Source organism: Styela clava, chromosome 13 (genome assembly GCF_964204865.1).
Source record: "Styela clava chromosome 13, kaStyClav1.hap1.2, whole genome shotgun sequence".
Lineage (NCBI taxonomy): Eukaryota > Metazoa > Chordata > Ascidiacea > Stolidobranchia > Styelidae > Styela > Styela clava.
Window position 1 is genome coordinate 2,496,431 of NC_135262.1, and position 14,599 is coordinate 2,511,029.

At 36.3% G+C, this 14,599-nt stretch overlaps 1 protein-coding gene across 4 annotated transcripts in view; it reads left to right on the forward strand.

Moving 5' to 3' along the window:
- The window catches only part of LOC120332705 (kinesin heavy chain-like), a 62,716-nt gene that overhangs the window by 20,012 nt on the left and 28,105 nt on the right, over window positions 1-14,599 (forward strand). For all 4 annotated transcript variants that reach the window (XM_078119487.1, XM_078119486.1, XM_078119488.1 and 1 more), the window contains exons 7-20: window positions 56-180; window positions 646-750; window positions 1,798-1,946; window positions 2,301-2,449; window positions 2,863-3,014; window positions 3,639-3,764; window positions 6,563-6,691; window positions 7,558-7,704; window positions 7,949-8,089; window positions 8,830-9,024; window positions 9,951-10,100; window positions 11,670-11,809; window positions 12,801-12,945; window positions 13,248-13,337. In XM_078119487.1, the coding sequence (XP_077975613.1) occupies window positions 56-180; window positions 646-750; window positions 1,798-1,946; window positions 2,301-2,449; window positions 2,863-3,014; window positions 3,639-3,764; window positions 6,563-6,691; window positions 7,558-7,704; window positions 7,949-8,089; window positions 8,830-9,024; window positions 9,951-10,100; window positions 11,670-11,809; window positions 12,801-12,945; window positions 13,248-13,337 (1,943 nt within the window). The remainder of the gene's footprint in view (window positions 1-55; window positions 181-645; window positions 751-1,797; window positions 1,947-2,300; window positions 2,450-2,862; window positions 3,015-3,638; window positions 3,765-6,562; window positions 6,692-7,557; window positions 7,705-7,948; window positions 8,090-8,829; window positions 9,025-9,950; window positions 10,101-11,669; window positions 11,810-12,800; window positions 12,946-13,247; window positions 13,338-14,599) is intronic.

Sequence of the window (14,599 nt, forward strand, 5' to 3'; positions counted from 1 at the left end):
CTGAAGCGCCTGTATATTTTATTATCTTTTATCTATTTCTTATCATTTGTTTCAGACATGAATGAGCATAGTTCCAGAAGTCACTCCATATTTCTCATCAATGTTAAACAAGAGAACACAGTTACTGAAACTAAGCTTACTGGGAAACTATATTTGGTGGATTTGGCTGGAAGTGAAAAGGTACATGGTGGATTGTAGTAGAGGATTTGTTATAAGCCTTGGGTTCAAACCAGACATGGGCAAAGTACGGCCCACGAGCCAAATATGGCCCGTTGGGTAATACATTCTGGCCCGCCTGATGCTGCCACAGCCAAACTGAAACCAAATTTTGTTTTGGCACGAGGCTTATTGTTTTCTGCTGTTGCTTTTGTAACATTGTAAATATAGTTCATAAAATGTAACTTTTCAAGACACAAGTACATGGCCTGCCAGTCTAGGTAGGTTTAAACTGGTTTAAACCGTTTCCCTGGTGGTTTAATATAAATTGGATTAATGGTTAGGATTGTTACATTTACCCTAATTTGGCCGGACCATATTATTTTTTCACTGTCATAGTACCTGCTTATCTGGGCCCTTCTAGCTTCATTAGCGTTTATACACTATAAGCTATGCACTATACACGTTTTTGGCCTTTTTTCTCCCCAGGTTGGCAAAACAGGAGCAGAAGGCACATTACTTGATGAAGCAAAGAATATCAATAAATCTCTCTCTGCTCTGGGAAATGTCATCTCTGCCCTAGCTGATGGAAAGGTAGGATTTTGATTGGAGGAAAATAATTTATTTTAGTTTGAAAAATGTTTTTATTGTTTGAATATTCAAAAAACATTTTAAATTTAGTATAATGGATGTAATACCATGTATATTTTCGCATATAATTCGTGCACGCACTTGGTACGCTATGACAGTGATAACAGACTGATTGGTTGTCATACACGTGATCTCTTCCCGCTTATAAACAAATTTCTATAAATTTATTGTTTTAGGGTCGATTTCGGGGGGTCTGGTTATATGCGAAGATTTACGGTATATGTGAGGATATATGCCTATACAGTAACTATTTTTAACAAGTTTTTACATTTTCTCAAGGCAACGACCTGAGTCTTTAACCAAAATAAAACAATACTAATAGAAAAAATGCAAGTGATAGCTGATGTATTACAGGTCACATTGTTTTTATCCTTGGGCAAGGATCTCAGCCTACACAAGACATAGTCAAATCATGATCATGAGCTCGCAACCAAACTGACTGCAACTCTTACTAATGGTAGCCCGTTATATAAGTGCAACAACCCCCTATCAACTATGCTGTGACCGCTTATGTTAATAAAAACATGCTCATATGTAACATTAAACAACTTCACATATAGGTTGTCCATGAAGTCTTAAAATCTTTTGAAATTGCAAAGGGAATTTATCGATATCATATATTGTTTTGGCCCTCATAGATGTATTAAATGAAGTAAATATAATTTGAACAATTACTGAATAAAAAACAACAAACCTGGTTAAGATATATTGAGAACTGACTTCATAACAAAATTGAAATTGTGAAGGGACTTTATGAACACCTGTATATTAACAAACTTATCTTCATTGTAATTTAATGTTTATAAAGTAAAATTTTATTTTCATTGCGTCATGATTGGTATTACAGAAAATAAATGTGTTATGAGTTTAAAAAGTTCAGATACCGGTACTTATATTTTAGAGATAGAAATCTGTGCTGAAGATTATCTTCAAAGATTTTTATTTTCTATTTCCATCGGAAAATTCAATGCAATTATTAACCTTTTCCAGAAAACCCACATTCCATATCGTGATAGTAAAATGACACGTATCCTGCAGGACAGTTTAGGAGGAAATTGTCGAACCACAATTTTTATTTGTTGCTCTCCTGCGAGTTATAACGAATCCGAGACAAAGTCAACGCTACTTTTTGGTGTGAGGTGAGTGATAGTGTTTTATTCTCAGTTTCTGGAGATTTTTTGATGGCTTGTTGGATGAGATGTTTAAAATAGATCGAATATTCGAATCAGGGATGGCAAAAATAGGTTATTCATGTAGTATGTGTACCAGGTTAGGGTTCGGCCATAATTTCAGGTACAAATACTACGAGAGTCACTTGGCTAGTCCCCGAACTCGTAATATAACTAAAATAAGGATAATTGGAATAAAATTATGGCCTAACCTTAGCCTGGTACACATACTGAGTTCCGGTGTCCGCCATCTTGGTTCACATACTTCGGGAGTACCATTTTTCGACCTAAATTTCAACAAACTCTTAATTTTTTAACCATCAGAGCCAAGACCATCAAGAACTCCGTACAAGCGAACGTAGAATTAACAGCCGAGCAATGGAGAAAGAAATATGAGAAAGAGAGAGACAAGAACAAGCATCTAACTCACGTCATCGCTCACATGGAGAAGGAACTATTAAGATGGAGAGCAGGTTGGCCAGCTTTATCATTATAGGACAGTACAGTGGTTCCCTGCCAGGGGCGTTGCCAAGAATTTTCAAAGGGGGGGTAACACTTCTTACTGTATTGACTATATGAAAAAGTTTTTGTTTAATAATTTAATTATTTATTTAAAATGAGAAATTATATCCTGCAATGATGTTTGATCATTTTTTGAAATGTAAATGGAAAAAAAAAGCATATTTCTGTACCATACATTTTTTATCAAAAAAATCATTTTTTATTGAAAAAAAATAAATTTATCAAAGGTTTTGTGGGCCTAAAATTTCTTCGGGCACTGAAAATGGGCCACAAAGGAATCAAGACCACTACTTCAGAATGTATTCAGTATAACAGATTATCAAATTCTCAAGTAATTTAACAATTCTGAATTTTCTCTTACCAGGTGAGGCAGTACCAGAAGGAGAACAGGTCAAGCCCAAGGAGGTGCGAGGAGCATTAGAAGAAAATAAAGCGGCCGCTCCCCCCACTCCCGCTGCAGTCGTTGCAGCTATTACTAATGAAGCTAGCAAAGAAAGTGGAGACCATGTTGCTGAGGTAAGCTGCAAAATATCTCTGGTTTAATGCTTTAGACTAGTAACTTAGTAGTCCAGTATCTATTCGTTGGCACAGCTCTTTTTCAGGTATTCCTGTAGTATGTGTATCAGGTTAGAGTTAGGCCATAATTTATTCCGATTTTTCATATCTATTAGGAATTCGGGGACAGTCTGTGTTGGCCAAGTGAATATACCCCCTGTCCATTGGTTTCAGTCCCTTTATACAACTTGATGTGAAATAGGGGAAAAAAATTAGTTACCTCCATATTGGTACACATAATCCTGGCCCATCTGCTATAAATATGCATCGGAAATAAAGGCATGCTTGTCAAACTCCTAGAGATCTCTTAGATGAGGGGTCATTCGATATTGTTTGTACCACTTTTAGTATATTACATTTTCTCTTTTTATTGCTAGCGACTGCGCTTCTTGACCATGTCACTCAACTACAACATACAGGGAAGCTAAAACTCCCTTGAAAATATAAGAAATGAAAATATTAAAATTTTTACGTTCTGTACATTACTAAGCAAGTCCAGATATTTGGTAGAAACGGTAAAGAGAGTTTCTCAATGCTATGCTCAAATTTGACGTTTCATCTATTTCTTTTCTTCTTGTTACTTAGCAACCTCGATCATTGACCGTGACACCGAACAACTCATCCACGTCTATTTCATCTGGTGCAGCAACAAACAATGTGGCCTGGGAGGATGAAGATAAACAGAACTTATACAAGATGTTGGATGATAAGGTGTGTTGGGGGTGTGGCGTCTTTTGTCAGCGGCATAGCCAGGGAGGTTGAGGGTTGAAGCCCATTTTGAATTGTAAAAAAGGTGCTCTCGAAGAATTCGTACCAAGATGGTGCACAACCTGAACATAGTATGTGTGTACCAGGTTAGGGTTGTTCAGGTTGTGTGTCATCTTGGTGCACATACTTCCGGAGCGCCGTAAAAAAAAGAATTCTTCTGTAAAATACAAAGCAATTTTTCGTAGATTAGAATGCTTTTGAGAGTTTAGACTCACAAAACTTTGGAAGACCCATGTCTGAAGTCCTACTTGCTACCTGTTACGGCCAAACTTGGCAATTAGATATTTCAGAATCCCCCCTTTGAAGATGCCTGGCAGTTTCAAAAATTCATGTTTTCCTTCATCTTTCTAAGACAGTTTTGCTGTTTTTCCTTTTTGGGTCAAAGTCCACAAATTGAGTCAACTTCAAATTTAGTCCAAATAATGGAGAATAGTCAACATTTTTTTTTCAATCAAACTATCTTTTCACCAGGAGGATGAAACCAATGAACAAGATAGCGCTATTCGCATTGTTTATTATGACGTCACAGTTTGTTCCATATATCATATTATCTATTTGGAAATGTCCTGAACATTGGATTTCATTTGATACTAAACAGGCAGTTCCCAGGACAATAAAATTTAGGAATATTACAATATTTTTTGCCTTCAATTGTTCCAAAGGTATGTAATCCCTAAATACTAATAAATACTGATATGCTAAATTAAGACACGCTTTACACACTTTAATAGTAAGCGGTTAAATACAAAATAGACATGAAACGGCGTTAAATCATTATTAATGTAAGTCTGCCGAGTATACTAAAACAAACCCGCTGAGAACCAGCGTGTGGCCACTGCAACCTATGCGTCGTTGTAAAATATTAAATTTAACCACTATCAATTAAAATCAACCTTTTATTCTGTGAGAGCAAGACACGTAAAACCAAGTTCCCGTAAACGCGATTTCGTACTTAGTTATTAGGTAATAACATCTGAAGACGAACTCATTTTCTATGATTATCGTTACATATCATTATCTATCCAGACTTGGCCTTACTCAAATTCAATACGTCACTATCTTCGCCAGATGTGGCAACTTTTTTCAAAATTCATCGGCGACTAAAATACTACAGACTTCCGATCAAACGTGCGTCCATCTTGAACGATAGAAATGTTATCATTAATCATTATCTACCCAGACTTAGCCCTACTCAAATTCAATACGTCACTATCTTAGCCAGATGCGGCAACTTTTTTTTAAAATTTATCGGCGACTAAAATACAACAGACACTCAATCAAACGTGCGTCTATCTTGAACGATAGAAATGTTATCATTAATCATTATCTACCCAGACTTAGCCCTACTCAAATTCAATACGTCACTATCTTCGCCAGATGCGGCAACTTTTTTCAAAATTTATCGGCGACTAAAATACTACAGACACTCGATCAAACGTGCGTCTATATTGAACGATAGAAACGGACCGAAAAATATGTAATCTTTTAAGACTGAAATTTAAATGTGAGAGTTGTTCGCGTTTTGCGATATAACTTTGTATTTCGGAAAATGGTATAATAAAATTATTCGTAAATAATATTTGATCTAAATTTATGGCGAGTAATGTTATAACATTTAACGCCTGGCTTTTGGTTTACTTGCATCATTTTTTTGGGGAAAATTCGTAGGTCGCGAAAAATCATTTAATTTAAAATGAGGCAAGGCACGTCTGTAAACAATTAAAGATTGTTGCATTCAGATTATCGGAATATCACCAATAAGTCGGCACAAATAACGCTAGCTGGATAGCAAAGAAGGAAAACGCAAAAATGGTGCAATAACGAGTCCTCGCTGTGAGGTTATATTGCCGACTTCTTGTCTTGAATATGCCGATTGAAATTACAGTGTTTGATGTTTACCGATTTACGGGTTCTTTGCGAGCAGACGCAAGTTTAATTAAACGAGAGAGATTTCCACGCGAGAAAAACGCTCGTCTATAATTGATAAATTAGAAACCCGAAATACAAAAATTGACGCTTGGCGCCGGAGAGGCGGAAACCGAATCCTGTTATAGGATCCCGTTGGATTCGAATACTTTGGGATTCGAATCCTCCGGATTCGGTATTCTATATTGCCCATCCCTAGGGTTGAACCCCCATTTTGAATTGTAAAAAAGGTGCTCTCGAAGAATTCGTACCAAGATGGTGCACAACCTGAACATAGTATGTGTGTACCAGGTTAGGGTTGTTCAGGTTGTGTGTCATCTTGGTGCACATACTTCCGGAGCGCCGTAAAAAAAAGAATTCTTCTGTAAAATACAAAGCAATTTTTCGTAGATTAGAATGCTTTCGAGAGTTTAGACTCACAAAACTTTGGAAGACCCATGTCTGAAGTCCTACTTGCTACCTGTTACGGCCAAACTTGGCAATTAGATATTTCAGAATCCCCCCTTTGAAGATGCCTGGCAGTTTCAAAAATTCATGTTTTCCTTCATCTTTCTAAGACAGTTTTGCTGTTTTTCCTTTTTGGGTCAAAGTCCACAAATTGAGTCAACTTCAAATTTAGTCCAAATAATGGAGAATAGTCAACATTTTTTTTTCAATCAAACTATCTTTTCACCAGGAGGATGAAACCAATGAACAAGATAGCGCTATTCGCATTGTTTATTATGACGTCACAGTTTGTTCCATATATAGTCAGGTGCAAATATGAGCAAATTAAGAAATAACAAAGTTGTACTAACCGTCTCTCCTTTTACCAGGATGATGAAATCAATGAACTAACACAAATTGCTGAAAGATTGAAACAGCAAATGATTGAACAGGAAGAGGTTATCAAACAGACAAGAGAGGATTATGAGAATGTACAGGAGGAAATGACCAGATTGCAGGTTTGTGTTAGATGTCAGAGGTGTCTTGACATTTAAACTATGACAGGCTTGATTATCTCTATTTTTTTTGCTGATCCAGATTTGAATTTTTTTTGACAACTTTTATTCCTGATTTCTTTTTTTTTTGCTAATTTAAAAAAAAAAGGTCTTGCTCCCCAATTTCCTCCCCAGTATAAAAATTTGTCTAAATTACAGTTTTTCTTCATTCTCCATGAGGGTGAAAATAACACCACATATTTTTGAATTTTTTCCGAAACCCTCGTTGATCAACTTTCTTCCCAGTATAGGAAGCTTTTCTGACTCCATTTTTTATTTTTTTTTTAATTTCTTCATCCCCCCCAATTTCCCCCCAATATAAAAACGAGCTTTTTACAGAGGGAGTTAAGGTTTAAATCAGTAATTTATTTTTTTATCATGCTGAAAATCACACTAGACATGCATAGATTGAAGTGAGATAAAATTGAAGGTGTAGGGAGACGTGCCACCCTGTTTGACCTCTTTTTTTGTTTCCTTCCAAAAACTTTCCAATATGTAATAGTATGCATTTTATGATAGAACTTTCACATATTTATCACATCTCTATCTCTATTTAGAGCAAAAATGATGTAATAAAAATCAATAATTTATTTTTGACAACATCGTTTTCTCTGATTCTTTCAATTCATTTGGATAATTTTTTACTACCCCCATAGTTTTATTCCTGGTATAAACAATTTCTGATCCCCATTTAGTTGGAGTTAAACTATTGCAGTAAGTTTTTTTAGTCTCCAATTCCCTCCCAAATAAGAAAGCGTGTCTGACTTCATTCTTGGATTTTTTACGCTCCAAATTCCTCCAAAAACGATTTGTTTCTTTATTTTTGCTAGAGCGAAAATGACGCGGCAAAAGAAGAAGTGCAAGATGTTTTACAAGCCTTGGAAGAACTCGCTGTAAATTACGACAGAAAAGTTCAATTGGTCGACGATAAATCGAAAGAAGTTAACCAACTTTCAGAAGAAATGGCGACAAAGACTGTAAGTTAATGTTTATATTTATCTCTGGTTTCTAATCTTCTCAGTGTCTCAAATGGAATAGTTTTGTTTTGCTATAGCTATTCCTATACTCGCAGTAAAATCTAATTATGTTTCATTTCTAACAACTTCTTTGCTGCTACTCTCTGATTTGTGACAACTTTGCTGTTGACTAAAACGTTAGTTGTTGCTGAGTGTGTTTGCATACCCTTTTGGCATAACTTGATTAATTATATTCTGATTTCAGAAAAAACTTATGGCGTTTGAAACTGAGGTTTCCCATCTTCAAGAAGTGAGCGAACATCACAAGAGAAGAATTGCTGAGATGATGAATTCTTTGCTCAAGGATTTGGGGGAAATTGGAGTCGCTGTCGGGAATAAAGATCAGGTGAGACTTTGTGGTACTCCCGTAGTATGTGTACCAGATTAGGGTCAGGCCATAATATTATTCTGATTTTCTTTATTTTAGTTCTATTTCGAGTTCGAGGACTGTCTGTGTTAGCCAGAGGAAATTCCCCCTGCCCATAGGTTTCAGTCCCTTCACACAACTTGATGTAATGTAGGCGAACAAAATTAATTACCTCCATATTGGTACACATACTTCTAGAGTGCCAATTTTGTTAATTGTGAAATGCATTTCAGAGCACATGCTTCAAATATAGTAGTGCGAGTATGTCACAATATCCTACCAGTACAGCAGTGTTCATAACTTTGAACGACCACAAGATCTCTAATAGCAAAGACTGCCATAAAAGAGCGCATATTTCAATTTTGACGGAATAGTCGCACACAAAAAATGGATCCCTTGGGGCCCACAAAAATATTGAAATAAATAAAAAGCAATTTTCAACCACTTAAATATTCAAAAGTGGGACTACTTATTAAGACCCTTGCTTGGAGGATAGTTTCGTAAAGTCTAATAGAATTTTTTTTTCTCTATATTGGTGTATATCCTCCAACTGAATTGGACCCACTGGCTTTCACAGTCTGACTTGGCAATTACAATTGGAAAATTTTAGAATTCCGCACCCCCCCTCTTTTCTGAAAATTCCTTTCTACATCCCCTTGAAAAACTTGTTGATTTATTTTTAATTATTTGCTCAATTTTGAAATGTTTTTTTATTTCAGCAAATCCCTGAATCTATCAGCGAAAAATTTGAAGAGGAATTTACTATGGCTCGATTGTTTGTTTCAAAAATGAAGTCGGAAGTCAAACAGCTCGTCACTAGATGTCAGGCTTTGGAAAGTACGCAAGACGATTCAAATAAAAAGATGGAGGAGAATGAACAAGAACTGGCAGCTTGTCAACTACTTATTTCACAGGTATAGCATGTCATACTGTTTTAATGGGGCTCCCGAAGTATGCGAACCAAGATGGCGGACATCGGAATGTAATATGTGTACTAGGTTAGGGTTAGGCCATAATTTTAGGTATAAATACTACAGGAGGCTCTTGGCTAGTCTTCGAACTGATAATAGGACTAAAATAAGGAAAATTGGAAAAAAATTATCGCCTAACCCCAACCTGTTACCCATGTTACGTTCCAATGTCCGCCATCTTGGTTCGCATACTTCGGGAGCACCGTTTTAATTGTAGACTGGTTCATAGGTAATGATTTAAATCCGACACAGGTACATAATACAGTAATTCTAAGCAAACAATAATAAGCATGAAAATATATACGGAAGAGAGTGGGCAAGACTTCCAAGGTCAACAAGGTCGACCGACCTCTAAGCGACTCTTAAGCAGTTGTTGAAGCGCTTGGTCAGTGGTTTCCAACCTTTTACGATAAATACTTTCCTTGCTAATTCTGATTAGCAAAGTATGTTGATAGGTATTTGTCTGTCTGTCTGTTAGATGCACGCGTTATCTCACGAAAGCGAGATTGATTCTGCTCCAGATTTTGCATGTGCATTCATCATATGTCATACCAGAAGCCTATTGATTTTGGATGAATTATGTAGTATAATTAGCGAGTTATTAATTAATTAGTTATGGGACACAAGGTGTCACTATGGAGTAAGAGCGCTGTTTTGGGGGATCCACTAACTTTCGATCGATAAGTCTTCGGTCTCTGACCGATATTCTCGTTTACTCTTTATTAATAGTTTTTGTTATTTGTCCAATATTCAATGGATTCTTAGCTAGTTCCATGCACAACTCGCGGCGCTATGGAAGTATTTGTATCAAGATGACGCACAACCTGAACAACCCTAACCTGGTACACATACAATGTTTTAATTTCCAGCATGAAGCAAAAATGAAGTCACTAACTGAATATATGAAAGAGGTTGAAAACAAGAAACGCTCGTTGGAAGACGCCGTTGACCGTTTGAACGACGAAATCAGAATTCTTCGAGCTAATGAACCAACTGGAGAAAAAGAATCTCTGCCACAAGTAGGATTTTTTATTTTATTTGGAGAAATATTGTATGGTTTGCAAAAATTAAAATAAAATGAAAGTATGGTTTATTCAACTTCGCCTACGATTGAAAATAAAAAGTGCTCTTGTCAGAGATGTCCTGACCGTCCTGTTTTACCTTCACGAATGTCCAAAATAATTAAATGTTTGAATAGGTTAGTGCAGTGGTCGGCAACCTTTTTTCAGTGACGGACCGGTAAGATCTGACCAAAATTTTGGCGGACCACTTTTATACAAATTACAGACGAACTGATGTAATTGAATAAATTATATGCGCTAGAAAAGTTAGGTTAACAATGAATTCAAAAACAAAGGTATATTGTGTTTCTTACGTTCGTCCTACTTCAATATTTCGTTTTTGTAGTTGTCAATTTTGAAAACCTGACTTTACACACTGGTAACAACGCTATTAGGGCATTGTACGTTTTTTGTGTCACCTTTCTGCGGACCGGTAGTAATCTTCCCGCGGACCGGCAATGGGCCGCGGCCCGGTGGTTGCCGACCACTGGGTTAGTATGTTTGTGCAGAAATAAATAATAGAATTTAAGCAAAATGTAATGGATAATTCAGATGAGACAAACATCTATTGAATAAATTTCATAGTCAGGTACGCCCAGATCAATTCTTAGATTGATTGAAATAAAATTTCATCCAGTATTCTTGAGAATACTTGATTTAAGAAGTTATTTAGAATCGCATCATTTGAAAATTTTCATTTTACGTTTCTTGAAAACTGTAAATAAGGATTCATTGTTTATCTTAAATTATTCTGGTTCATCTGTGGTTCTAATCTTGAAAAATGATTACTATACTATTTGATCCAAGAGTCTTGCTACGCACTAACACAAATGTATTTCTGTAACGTTTTATCTGACCAAGGTCAGACTACTTCAGACAAGCATTTTTCCACTATCACTCCCTATCATATTATATCACAACTGTCTTGTGAACCCCAACTTATAGTAAAAAAGATGTTTTAACTCCTTCCGAGCATTGCATTTGCAATATTCACTAGGAGTCCCATATTTCTGATGAAAATGTATGTACACATACTATGTTCAGGTTGTGCGCCATCATGGTGCACATACTACCGGAGCGCCGTACTTTATGCCTTTTAAAGTTAGTAAACATGGGGGCCTAAAGAACAAAGGCAATGTCAATTCTTCTTCCTCATCTCTGCCTGATTTTCTTTTATAATACTAAAAAAAGGGGGGTCAAACCCGCCAGGGGGGTCGCGATCCCCAGGTTGGGAACCACTGTGCTAGTGAGTCCGTATGCGTATACTGCAAGGATGCTGTAGCTGAAATAAACATGACTATTCTATCCAATTAAAGAGTCCAGCTGCACACTAACACAAATGTATTTCTGTAATGTTTCGTCTGATGCCAACATAAATCTATATTATTATTGTAAACTGCTTGTTTGAAAAAGTCTGAATTTGGTCGGACAAAAAGTGACAGAAATATATTTGTGTTAGTGTGCAGCTGGACTAGAATCATCTGAATACCTACTTTACTCTGCACTAAACATCAGATTTCTCTCCAGGAATCTCATATTTCTGCTGAAGAATTGAAACTTGCTTTGGAAGAACAATTGGAACGCCACAGTGAAGCCCATCGTGAACTAGTCGGACAACTTAGAGATGAGATTGATAAGAAAACTAAATCCATCGAGGAAGTCAAAGAGTAAGTGTTGTGATGGCTTAGTGCAGGATTCTTGAACTTTTGGTTTTACAGGGCCCGTGAGGTGATGGACTATTATTCACAGAGCCGGACAATGCATTTATGAAAATAAAAACATAAAAACACATTATTACTTAACGATTAATGTTCCGGAGTAAATTAAAATTACTTTATTTGATGACTGATGTACTTGCTGTTTCGTATTTAAAAAATATTCAAATTGTGTCAAAAGGCGACAATTGAAATATGGCGTTTTCTATACGGACTTATAGATAATGACATATTCTAATTTCTGCCTCGTTGCCACTTTCTGACGCTAACATTGTCAAATTTTATTAATGTTGTTAATGCTTCTTTGGACTGTTACAAAATTAGCGAAGTCAGTATTTTAATAAGTAAACTAATAGCTCGCGGAGCTCCAGGTTTCACTGACGTTGGGGGGGCCTTCAATGTAATTGTGGTATCTAGTGGAAATCTTCGCTCTCGTCTAGATTAACTTTTTTATGGAGCTTCGTAATAAATATTCAAGCTCTTGACAAGCCCCATAACACCAAGAGTTTAAGAACCCCCTTTTATACGTTAATGTTTTTATCAAAATAACTTCCAGAACAGTCTAGAGCAGGGCTACTCAACTATTTTTACGGAAGATCCGCATACAAAACTCAGAGTCCGATGTTTTCAGAAATTATATTTCGGCATCCTTAAACGCGCGCCTCCTCGGCTGGCTAATGATTATTAGCTAATCAAGATTATGGTTGTTATAGTTCTTTTCATATATATTCAAAACAGTAAAAATCATCATATAAAGGAAACTCAAAAGTGGGGCTAATGATCCAAAAGAAAGAATTAGGTGCGGTGCGAATCAAATAATTGAGAGGGGTGGATTCCAGTTGAATAGCCCTGCCCTAGAGAACTGTTCCGTGGCCCTCTAGGGGAGCTACAGGCCCAATTAGAGAAACCCTGCATTGTTTTATCTCCCACATTTATCTTTCAGTGATTTCCAGAAACTTGAGCTAGAGAACAGAAAACTCCAAGGAGATTTTGAAAAATTAAAGAAAGATGAAAAAGATAAAGAACAGGAATTAAAGGATTTGCATATCCAATTTGATAGAAGAGAGCAAGCAAAACAGGATTTGAAAGTAAGAGGTCAAGGGTTCGAAACCCAACCGATACATGAATTTTTTTATTACTACATATTTTGGATTTACCAAATATGCAAAACTTTGTTGTAATCTCTGGTTTGGTTCCCATGTCAACCCGGGGCATTGTAAATTGTTGGGGAAATGATGAGGATTCCGGTTTTAACTGAATGATTCTGGTTCTTACTAGAAGATAATACTGTTTATATTCCATACTCTGAATGCTATTTCAAAATTTACTCAGAATAATAAATTTTTAGTTTCATCCATCTCTACAAATAACTTGATTTTTCTACTTCCAGGGACTTGAAGAAACTGTCAGTAAAGAACTTCATACTCTTCATAATTTGAGAAAAATGTTCGTGCAAGACTTGCATAACAGAGTCAAAAAAGTAAGTTTATTGCTAGTTAGCGTGACTAGTTCAGAACATAACATGTAGAATTCCTGCTAGATTACCCGCTTGTTCTCATCTCAATCCAGACGCCTGAAAGCTACAGCCATAAAAGGCTCGAATGGTGCGAGATTCCATGAGGTTTGGGAACCACTGTACACCTATATATATATATATATATATACAGGGTGGCCCAAAAGTAGGTATACAGTTATTAAACTATTCTATATGCTTTGAAGTTACTTGCAGTTCACTTCATGTTACTTGTTAAGTACCACAAAAATTGCTTAGTTTTTTAGATAATAAATCTAGTGTGAATTTTACATTAGTTTTCTAGCTGCTTGGAAGGTAATAAAAAATAAATAAAATAACTGTATACCTACTTTTGGGCCACCCTGTATATCAGTTCAGAGCATACCTTGTAAAATTCCTACTGCGTTACTCGCTTGTTCTCATCTCAATCCAGTGATAAAAGATTTGAATGTTTTAGCAGTTAAATGTGAGGTTGTATAAGATTTGGGAACTACTCTACTTTGCCATATAGGTTTGCTTGAAGCAAAATCCCAAGCCTTGAACCAAAAACAGTTAGTGTTTGTTAGGTTGTTATGCTAGTCCGAGCTTTACTAACTAACATCGAAATTGTCAATTAAATCGGTGGTTTTGCAATTTTTTTTTGTTAGATCCCCCCCCCCCCCCATTTTGGAACTCTTTATTCCTCACTATGTGTGAAGACCATTATATTTATTCAATCTTTAATGAATTCTTATCCAAGTATTATGCACTAGTCGTACTCCCGCTTTTGTACAGTTTTGGGGGTTCATAAGTGCATAAATAACCATTATAGTGATAATAATAAAGAATATTAGTTTTTAGTAAATACAGCTAAATGCAAAGCAAATTTCTTCTCAAGAATTACCCTCTTGGGAAGATTCCCTTCCATTCCAGATCAGAAAAAATAATGTTTGTAGCAGACAGCCCTGCTTGGCATGACAGGGGAAAAGGCTGCTTTGGTACATTTGTTTGGCCACAGACTTTTGCGGGCACCAGATGATTTGGCCTGTGACTTTTTGTTTCCAAAAATATTCCAGATGAAGCCTTTCATAGGGGACGACAAAGTGGGGCCTCCAATACTCCTGGCCCGGGTTTGTTATGCATGAATAAATGCAAGGTCAACGATTACGCCAGTATTCACAACTCTCGAGTGAGAAAATGAGATGGCTTTATTGAATCTTTTTTTTTTTAAATATCTTAAAATTTGTTTT